An 11,676-nucleotide genomic window follows, 5' to 3' on the forward strand; every position below is an offset into this window, starting at 1 on the left:
ATTGCTACACAAGTGCCTTCAGCTTCAGCTTACCGTCTTATCTGAAAGACTTGCACTCAGACCACCACTAAAGGTCTAGTGGGTATACATAGAACTTGAACCGGCAGACACTTGCTTTCTTAAATAATTGGGCGCATTATCACTATCATTGCTACACACACACACACACACACACATACAGATAGATAGATAGATAGAGATAGATATAGATAAAACCATAATAATGATGCAATGGTGAATAACATTACACCTGGCACTGGCATTTTCTCTTTTTGAAAAAAAAAATAATAATAATCTTAAATCAATATCCTAATTGGAATGTAACACTAATAGGTCAGTGAAATTCATATCACTACTGCTGCATTATGTGCTACATTGGTCTCTTCTATAACTAAGCACTAAAATGCATACTCAATACATATTACATGTGTGTGTATATATATATATATATATATATATATATATATATATATAAACAAATCTGTTTGGTGTTAAAGTTATCAAGAACAAAAAATTAACAAGCATAATAATTTTCTGAACAGTCTTTATTTTTCAGCGACTGAGAATGCAACTTGGCTAATGTTCACACACACACACACACACACACACACACACACAGACACACACACTGTCAAGTTCAAAATGTGAACAAGTAATCATTATAACAACAACAAAAATCACAATGAATCAAGATCATGCCCCCACAAATATTATCGAGCAGTTATAATCAGTTTTCTTTTCTTTCTTTCTTTTTTTTCAATCCAATAAGCTCAAACAAAACAAACAAAAAAGTGGGGGGGAAGGTAGATTCCAATGCTTCATCAAACTGAAGACAATGTTAAGGGAATTTAAATGTTAATTCACAAATGCAGGGGAAAAAAAGGGGGGGGAGGTGTGGGGGGTTAAGCATACCGTGCCAGAAAATGACACAATCATAAACATGACAACAAAAGATTCAAAGACAAAAAACTTTATGAATACATGCAATACAACTCGGAGTACACTAGTTGCAGCGACAGACTCCTTATCAAACAAAAAAAAGTCAGTGAAAAAAAGTTTTTTTTAAGTCACGATTCAAAGACTCTCTCTCTCCCTCCCTCTCTTTCTCTCTACGTTTATAGATCTATGTGCTTTGATTTGCATATTCATAAACGATCTTGTTTCAATTGTGTTAAGCATGTAATTGTAAGCAAGCTAAATGAAATGACTAAAAGAACATGTTTCTTTTAAACTTTTGATACCCAAATTCAGCCTGTACCACTGTATGCTTCAAAAGTATGGGGGTTACAAAGACTGAAAAATATCGATAAAGTCCACACAACTGCAATTAAAAGATATCTTAATCAAGTATATGGGGATTACAAAGACTGAAAAATATTGAGAAAGTCCACACACTTGCAATTAAAAGATATCTTAATCAAGTTAATGTGCTAATGAAAATAATGAATAAGTTCGTGTATGGAGAGACAGGTCGCTGCCCATTACATGTCAACAGTGCAGACAGATGTATCAGATACTGATTAAGAGAATCAAAAATGGACAACAGACGTCTCCCCAAACAGGCATATACCATGTAAGTTACTCCAGACAATAATGGCAAAAATTGTTGGGTCTCTTGCATAAAGGATACACTCTTTAGCCTAGGGTTTTGATACATCTGACTGCAAAAAGGGTTTGGGTTCGAAAAATCGTTTATTTCCTTGCTTAAACAAGCCTGATAGTGATAGATATCTACCTGCAACACAGTGCAAGAATGGGAAAGCTCTGTGTTGCTGAAAGATATGTATGATTACTATAGAACAACTAAACTTACCTTTGAAAATGAAAGATATTTCGATTTTGTAGACCTAAAATGTTTCAGACTGTATTGTCAAATTATGCTTGGGATATTACAAAATAAAGGACTAAGGAGCAACATTTAATTATTTTTTCAAAAATTTTCAGGATAAACTTGAAGAACATATTTGTGCTTGTCCTTTGTACTCTGAAATTAGAGACAAATACCTAGACTAGGAGGAGAACAGTATATGACACCAAAATTAGTATTACATGTACTGCATACAATCACTACCATGATTATAAAATGTGACAACATGCTTAAAACTTGCAACCTAGGAATTTATATCTTTTATGCAATAACAGTTCAAAACAATTTCATAAGTAGGAACAGTAATGCCCCCTGTCAACTGTGAAAAATAACTGAAAATCTGTTGGTTTTGGAAATTTCACTTTTCTTGCATGCACGGCTTGACAGTTGTCCATGTTTTAGTTTTTCTCAATAGGCAGTTTACATTGTTCTTTTTATTTCTATGGGCTGAAGGCCTATGGAATAAAAATTTGTTTTTGATCTTCTTGTTACATGTATCTGTGTGTGTGTGTGTGTGTGTGTGTGTCAGCAGAACAAAAATGAACCATCCAAAGATCCATGCTCTCCCCACTCAAAAAAACAACGAAAAAAAACCGTCACAATTTCATGAACCCGTAAGGAAAATGATGCAGCCGCCATAAATAAAACTTTTCTTTTCTCTGTCTGTCATCATCACACTCACATGAAAAACTGACAAAGACAATATTCATAAAAATGTATGAAAACTGAGCAACATTATAACTCAAAAACAGACTTCATCAGTATACACTGACTCCAGAAAAGTCTACCACTGTTGTACTACTAGTACTAAACTGCCAAATAGTTAATTAGTGGATGCTATAATCAAAAGTCCAACACTAGTGATTGGTAAATTATTAATACTGAAGTGATCTCATCCTAAAAATTTTACATCCACTATAAATTACCAAGCATGTTACTTTGTCTCTCACACACACACATTCTCACACAGTCACACACACACACACACACATACACAGATACACACACGCTAGCAGACATACATGCACACAATGAAGTCACATGATAAATTACATGGATTACTGAATGCCTATGTGTGCGCACACAAAACACAAACACACATGCACAAATAGCATATTCACACACACTGGCAGAGACATACATGCACACAATGAAGTCACATGATAAATTACATGGATTACTGAATGCCTATGTGTGCGCACACAAAACACAAACACACATGCACAAATAGCATATTCACACACACTGGCAGAGACATACATGCACACAATGAAGTCACATGATAAATTACATGGATTATTGAATGCCTATGTGTGCGCACACAAAACACAAACACACATGCACAAATAACATATTCACACACACTGATTCAGACACACATGTAGTCCCCGAGCCCTCAAAACAACACACTGAATTTTCTCAGGGTAAAAAAAAATTTTTTTCACCCCAAAACAAGAAGCACTACATGAAAAATCATTAACATCACACACACACACTTATCATTATTATGCCGCCACAAGAAAGCCCTAGCAACTCAACAACTCAGTCAACATCCGCACAGTCCCATGTGCTACCACCCAAGGCACCGAAGCTGGTCGGCTGAAACTGAACACTGGAGTCCATGCCCTGGAAGCAGGAGAACAGCGCCTTGATCCTGGCCGCGCGGCACCCACTGCAGGAGAATAGTCTGCCGATGCCCACAGACTCCCCGCAGCTCTTACCGCCCTCCGCAGAAGTCTTGCAGTTGTGGTCAACAGTAATGTCCAGACAGATCACTGGAGGATCTTTGTTGAAGGACGGCAGCCTGAAAACATCAGTCAGGGCAGAGTTCTGGTAGTTGAGAACGCCACTGGAGGGTAGAGGCTGCTGCCCACTGTTGTCATCATTGCTGGCAGTTTGTGTTGAAGTCAATTTGTCGCTGTCCCCATTCTCACCTGTCTTCATGCCCACCTCACCATCGACGAAATCCTCATTGCTCACTTCACTGACAGTGGTCATTAACTCATCATCCAGTCCCAGCATTTTCTCCACCTTTTCCTTGTCAGTGTCGTCACCATCGTCCACCAGGAGGCGGGGCCAGGAGATGCCCTCGACCGACTCTCCACGCAGCGTCCGGCGGATGTTCTCCGCCATCTCTCTGTCATCCATGCTGCCGTCGAAGTATGGGGAGAGGGCGTCTCCCTGGTTGGGCTGGTAGAAGAGGAAGAGCAGGGCCATGACCACGTGGTCCAGCCCCATGGTCACTTCCCACTCATCCAGCAGGGACACGCACACGTCAGACTCCTGCTCCTCCCGATCCTGTACGGTGTCGATGTTGGGGTGGTACACCTTGTCCAGGCACAGCACTAGCGGCACTTCATCTGGGTAGCTAAGGGGGAACTGGATCTGCTCGCAGTATAAACAACAATTTGATTTTTAGTCTTTTTTATCAACAAAAATCTGGCCTTTTCAGATTATTCCCCAACACCATCCCCCAAACATAGCATCTCTGGCAACCCCTCAGGGAAGTTGTCTAAGAACTGCATCTGCACACAGTATAAAGAACTTTTCCAACAAAAATTTGGTGTTTTGAGTACCCCCACCCCAAACACAGCATGAACAGCTGGCAAGCCTTTACAGAAGCTGGCCAAGAACTCTATCTGCACAAGGTATAAAGAAACAATCTGTGGATGAGAAATATGTATTTTCACACATACTGGTGATTCGAGACATTTTGATTAAGTAGCATTATTTTTACACTTTAATGCAGTTATTCAAAAGGTAGGTGAATTGAATGGTGACTTGGGGGGAAACAGGGGAGATGGACCTTGGGGGGAAACAGGGGAGATGGACCTTGGGGACCTTGGGGGGAAACAGGGTAGATGGACCTTGGGGACCTTGGGGGGAAACAGGGTAGATGGACCTTGGGGACCTTGGGGGGAAACAGGGGAGATGGACCTTGGGGGGAAACAGGGGATGGACCTTGGGGGGGAACTAAACAAAAACTCTCTTCCATTACAACTAATACGATCAAAAACTTGGCAGTACATCCATCCATCTGTCCAGTTCAGTCAGGAACCTCGGCGTTGTCCTTGACAACACACTGTCCATGCAAAAATTTATCAATCAGACATGTCAATCCTGCTACTGTCAACTGCGGCGCATCAGTTCCATCCGGAAATATCTGTCCATTAACACAACATCTAGACTTGTCGTTTCTCTCATTCTCTCCCGCCTTGACTACTGTAACTCTCTATTGTCTGGTTTGCCTGCTTCATTCATTCAGTCCCTTCAGCGCATACAAAATTCTGCTGCCCGACTCGTCCTCAGAAAGAAAAGATCTGAGCACATCACTCCTCTTTTGCAACATCTCCACTGGCTCCCTGTCTCACACCAAATAAAGTACAAGATCAGCACTCTATGCTACAAATGTATTCACAAATCAGCCCCTTCCTATCTCTGTGGCTGCCTTCACCTCTACACTCCATCTCATTCACTACGATCAGCTTCGGATCCACTCCACTTACGCATACCCAGATTCAAACTCTCGACTGTTGGCCGCCGTTCTTTCTCTGTCTCTGGACCTTGCAATTGGAATGAACTCCCTCTTTCGCTTCGTCAAGTCTCCACATTCAGCTCTTTCAAGTCTGGCCTTAAAACCCACCTCTTCCCAAAATAGCCTCCCTTCCCTGCCTCTTCCTTGTCTTTAGTTTCTCCAGTTTTAGAGTTATGCGTGTGTGAGAATGACTGGTGCGAAAGCGCTTAGATTTGTCTATGCACAAGATTCAGCGCTATATAAGTACCATTATTATTATTATGAGATGGACCTTGGGGGGAAACAGGGGAGATGGACAGTGAAATCAAAAGTCAATATCTGGAATCAAATGTTTGAAATCTGAAATAAACACTAAAATAGAACAATTTTATGTTTAATGAAAACTGTGCTGTTTTGATAGACCCCCCTCCCACTCCCCCCACCCCTCCCCATTCATTCAGTGTCAGTTTCAAGGAGGTGTCAAAGTGTGTGCACTGATCAGGACTTGAAAAGTACACCACATCTGCTTACAAAACATGTAATTGTCAGTAAACAAATAAATAAATGAATGATATAATATATTATATTATGATACAATACAATATATCATAATATAAATGTTTTTAAATATTTAATGACTTGACTTTCACAAAATCTGCTGGATCTGCACACATAATTTGATAATAATAACTTTTTTTTTTTTTTTTTTTACTTCTCTCTTTTTTCTTTTCTTCTTTTTTTTTTTTTTTTAATAAATGTTTTATTTTATCTGTCTCTTTTTACTCTTGTTTTTAAATCAATTTAATGTTTTACACAAACCTAGGGTAGGCTCTGAAGGCCTATCAGAACACTGAGTTTATACTTTATGAGATGATTAGATGCCTTTCTTTCTTTTTTGTTTTTATATTACACACACACACACACACACACACACACACACACACACACACACACAGAGCAGATGTGGCATAGCATAAAGATCTCAGTCCACATGCTTCCACACTTCCTTGAAATAAACTGAAACCAACAAAAATTTGCTCTTATCAGTCCCCTGTTCTGTGTCATTTCCAAGCACGCATCAAAGCATGGACTGATCCATGTGTGCTATACTACATCTGCTGCATTAAAAAAAAATAATAATAATATATATATATATATATATTTTTTTTTTTTTTTTTTTTAGGTAACATCACTTATCAATAATAATAATTCTAACAATTTTAATATAAAACTGTTAAAGGGGACCACATCACTTCCTTCCACATAAACCTGCTGGTCAGGACCTTGAGAACCTATCTTACCTCCTAGGTTTGTGTAAGCTAAAACATTAACATAAAATAATCATATGAAATGATTAAACAAAATAAACAAATCAGTAAATATCAATTACATACAGAAATTATATAGTGATACTGATAGAATCCAACAAAGGACAAAACTGGCCATTTCCTTCTAACTTTGGGGTAGTAAGTTCAGACCTGGATCTGGAAACAAAAAGAATAAATCAATATATTATATATCCCAAATTCTGCCATTGTGAGAAAGTCCCCTCACAGAGGTCAAAACTGGCCATTGCTTTTGAAGTTTTGGACAATTTGTTGAGAACCAGATCTGAAAACTGAAAGTAAAGAAAAAGGAATTTTGTCTCATCACACACACTAGAGACTGTAGACAAAAAGAACAATTGAAAATTGTGTTTACGAACATAGTTTGCAGTCTTGAGTCCCACAAGAAAATGACAAAATTCACCATTCCTTTCAAGGTTTAGGATATTTTGCTAAGAACTGGATCTGGAAACAAAAAGGATAGTTTTGTTTTTAATGATTTAACCGAAAGTTGCTGTTTTGAGTCTCCCAATGAAAAGACAAAATTAGCCATGGCTTTCCCAGTTTGTGGTAGTTTTTTTGTTTTGTTTGTTTGTTTTTGTTTTTTGGTGTGTGTTTTTTTTGTTTAAAACAGTATCTGGAATCTGAAACTGGCCATCACTTTCAAAGTTTGTGCCAGTGTGGTGGTAGTTTGTTCGGAACTGATTCTGTTAAGTTACAAGAGTATCTGTAATCGAAGGAGAATTTAACCAAAACTTGATTGATGTTTTTAATTGTTAATCAGTGTTATTCCCCTATAAAAGACAAAAATTAACTAATGCTAAGGCACCATTCTGACTATCATGGTCACATTACAAATATTGGGTAAGTTATAAGTTTTGATAACCATACTGAACGCCAACATGGATTACAGGACCCTTAATGTGTGTGTTTATTGTCTGCATTAGTGCATACACATACTGTATAATGTACACTTGCAGGGGATTAAGGCACAAGCAGGTCTGCATACGGTGTTAATCTAGGACTAGTACTGTAGTACGAGATTGAATTTATCTCCACCCACATCCCACTAGGAGCCAATACGGGGATTAAACCCAGAACCCTCACACTGAAAGTTTGATTTCAATACTCCAACCACTCAGTTAGAAAAGATTACCTATAGATCTACCATCTGATCTCTTTGTGAGAGACAAAGAATAGCACCAACTGGATTTTATCACTGTGAGACAGAGAATTATACCTATCTTAGTATCTATGGATCTCTATTTTTGTGAGACAAACTTTACAGACATCAACAGAAAAATACACAGACAACCAATCCCTGTGCCAGATTGGTTAGTGCTGGCTTCAATTTCAAATCGGTTCACTTCAAAATACTTTACAATCATTAACTGCCTGCTTCAAGATCAAGTAATCAAACAGAAAATTTTCTTTGCCTCATTGAAATGCTCATCATCATAGCGAAGTGAAAAATGAATGAGCATTTGGCACACCCTTCCCCAATATCCACACACACATTTTATCATGTAAAAAAGAAAAAACATTAACTTAAGGAAAGAAAATATTACACTTTAGGGGAAAAAAATCAGTACATGCAGATGTATATATTCCAGTACAGATCAATCTGATCATCATTACAAAAAGGAGACTGGGACTGGGAGTGTGGAGGTTCAAACCATATCAGGTGAATTTTTTCTGGCTCAAATCTGGCTTCAAGTTCAACCACAGCGCCACGAGCTGAATGTGCTAGTAAGTTATCCCTTTCTTTTCTAAAAGTTTCTTCTTTTTTTTTTTATATAGTAGGCTCATAACATGAGAAGACTAAGAGTAAGATGAAACGCACAAAGGTCATCCACATCACAAATGCATGTATCTAGGAATATGGGATAGGGCTTTTACTCAAACTTCTTGACAAACGTTGTACATGACTGTGGGTACAAGGGAAAGTTATGAAATCATTGAAATCTGATATGAAAGGAAGTTTGCACAACAGAGCACAGGCTTCCCAAGTAGTTCCAAACCAAAATCCACTTCATCCTAAGCGTCTTCATCATCATCACCATCATCATCATCATCAAATAACAAAATGTCCAACAATCAAAGATACAAATAAAATACAAATCTTCATGCACTCACACGTGCACGTGAGCACACACACACATAGTCACAGACACAAAATGATAACTATAGAATTACACACACACACACAATTTGAGAGAGAGAAGGGGGATGGGGGAGGTTGGGGGGGGGGGGAAGAGAGACATGGAGATACATAGATCCATACAGAAACAGACAAAGAGAACTTCAGACACAGACAGACAAACAGGCAGACAGAGTGAGAGGCAGACAGAAAGAGAAGTGGGGGAGGGGGAGGGACATGAGGACATTTTATATATATATGTGTGTGTGTGTGTAAATTTTTACAGAAAGTGATTCTCACCTTGAATCTCACTTTTGCCCCCTTATAGTAGCCATCGTTGGGCTGGATGTTCAGCAGCAAGAACTCTAAGTTGTCGTCGACTTCAGTTATTTGCGCCTGTCCGTTCGTCTGAGAGTCAATGTGTCGCTGCAAATACTGAACGTCTTTGGCCAGGCGAACGGACGCCATCTTTCCTTCTTAGCTTGGAAAATGTGTTCGTTTCCTTTACTCTCTCTTCCGAGATAAATTTCTAGAACTTTCGAGTCCTAGCCAATCGCTGAATTAATGAACGAGTGAGTCGACTAACAAGTTTCGAAAGCGACTTTAATCAAACTTCGAGAATTCCACAAGTTGTCTTCGAAACCTTTCTTTGTTTTGCACACTTCAGGGTAATATACCACTTTACCCACTTCAGTCTACGTTGTTCTGCTTGAAGTTAGTTTCCAAAAATTCTGTCACAATCTTGCTAGTCAGTGTGCGTTCCTTGCGCCAAATACTACTGTCCACAGACGATCAACTCATGTGATAAAAACACCTGTCCGTATCACGCGTCTGGCTGGTGAACGCGTCTGGCTGGTGTTACTTTCGCAAACCCTGTCCGGTATCGCAAACAGCAGCAGAATGACTGCTCGTTTCATTTGATGAGAGGCCGGTTGGACGGCTTCTCTGTAAGCCTGTGCTATCTCATTTCTCTTAATCTGTTGGTTTTGTTGTCACAATACGACATGGCTCCGCGAAGACTTTGGCTTTTATTCTTTCTGCTTGCAGTTGGTCTGTGCAATGTTTGTGAAACACCGGAAGAAGTAGAACGACCAATCAAGATTCAGGACACAAAACGTATTTCCACTATTTTTAGAGCCCTTGTCATGGTCTTTATTTAGCTTTTAGCAATCCGAAAAACAAGATGATGCAATTTACGTCACACTGGCTGGTTAACCAAAACCAGACTTTTTTTTTTTTTTTCCAATTGCCGTAGTTCACTCCTTTGAAACTGAAGCTGAAAGTTTGAAAGATTTTAAAAAAATTTTAAGTCCAAACTGTTAATGTGTTTAAACAAACAACTCGCGGTCTTTTTTCTGTTTTTTTTTTTCCAGTAATTTCAGAAAATGAAACTTGTACAGACCAGTCAAATTAAACATATTACATAAGTGAATCTATTCTTACATGTTTGGGACTAATTGTTTTGTTTGGATTCCCGGGCCAAAAGTCTCTGTTTCACTGATCGAATTTCCAAGATGTATCAATCAAAGCGTATACCACGACTGTTCCAACTGCGCCACACCACAATTACTTAAAGTTAAAAAGCAAAAAAGTAAAACAAGAGCTATAGGAAGCATACATGCACAAAAACCCAACAGGCTGTTCTGGATCACAAAACCGTCAAGAAAGTTAAGTATCGCATTTCGGCCAGACGTTTTATATTAAGTTGCCGGACGTGCATGTCAGCCAACACTATTCATTGATATACTAATATTGCAGTTAACAGTGTGACAGTATCCATTACAAATAATCCATCAAAAACAGTTTCTCCGTCTTGTTTGTGCACGAAGTTGACGAATTTCCATCTTTGTAGTATCGATTTATTGAGAAATGAGAAACAGACTGGAAATCAATTCAATGTCAAATGTAAGTCTGCAACATGTGAGGTTCTGCTGTCTACACCTTTTCAGAAACCCACACTGATCTAAAAACACATTAATGAGAGACTGAAACCCCGTGTTACACATGAACAGGGGCGCTCACTCCGTATAGAGTGCTTTCCGCCGTCTACGCTCTACAGTTATCTAACTTGTTAATTTTCCTCCGAATCATTCTTCCAAAAAATAATGAATAATGATAATAAAGATGATGACAATAATGATATAGCCAGAAAAAGTAAATGATGATGATGATGATGACGATGATGATGATTTTCCGTTTCAATTTAGTTCAGTTTAAGCCAAGGAGCCGTCAAAGCCGGCTGCTCGCGAACAAATCCATCAGTTGTGATGAGAAACTCTATATGGGGAGAGCTGGACAGTACAAGGTCTTCAGAGAAGAAGTCCCCCTCAGTCAAGTGATTTGGCCCTTAACTCCTTACACTCTAAGGGGGCCGGGCCGCACCCAGGTCATGACTCCTAGGTGCCCTTGTATTGCCGCCTTTTTTTTCTTTTCTTTTTTTCTTCTTCTTCTTTTTTTTTCCAGTGGTCCTCAGGAGGTTCCTGTGCCTTCAGGGTGGTCACCACTTCAGGACTGAGTCACCTTTTCTGGCAGACGTTTTAACCACTGTGTTACGCCTAGTTTGAGTTGGGAAATTTCCTCCTCAGTCGACCAGATCCAGCTGGAACTCTTTTCTGCTGCTTCCGACTGGAGTCTGCCGGCCATCGCCGTCAGTGACAGCCCGTGTCCTCTCTCTCTCAGTGCCAGAAATCGACAGCTGTTTCATGAGGCTGTAGGCAGGTGCGCTCACAAACCCTCTTGCACCAATGTCTATGGCGAGGACTTTGGCTTGGAAGCCGACTGATTCTCTGAGGCTGCTGGCTAGACTGGCATACTTCTCGGTCTCAGTGTA

General features: G+C 39.3%; 1 protein-coding gene across 1 annotated transcript; it reads right to left on the minus strand.

Annotated features, from left to right (window-relative positions):
* Positions 1 to 528: 528 nt before the first annotated feature.
* Positions 529 to 10,050, minus strand: LOC143298538 (uncharacterized). The gene is made up of 2 exons (XM_076611400.1): positions 9,147 to 10,050; positions 529 to 4,252 (listed from the first exon to the last, which is right to left on the minus strand). The coding sequence occupies exons 1-2, from the start codon at positions 9,312 to 9,314 to the stop codon at positions 3,410 to 3,412; spliced, it is 1,011 nt and encodes a 336-aa protein (XP_076467515.1). The 5' UTR covers positions 9,315 to 10,050; the 3' UTR covers positions 529 to 3,409.
* Between the last annotated feature and the right edge of the window lie 1,626 nt (positions 10,051 to 11,676).

This window comes from Babylonia areolata, chromosome 24 (assembly GCF_041734735.1).
Source record: "Babylonia areolata isolate BAREFJ2019XMU chromosome 24, ASM4173473v1, whole genome shotgun sequence".
NCBI lineage: Eukaryota > Metazoa > Mollusca > Gastropoda > Neogastropoda > Buccinidae > Babylonia > Babylonia areolata.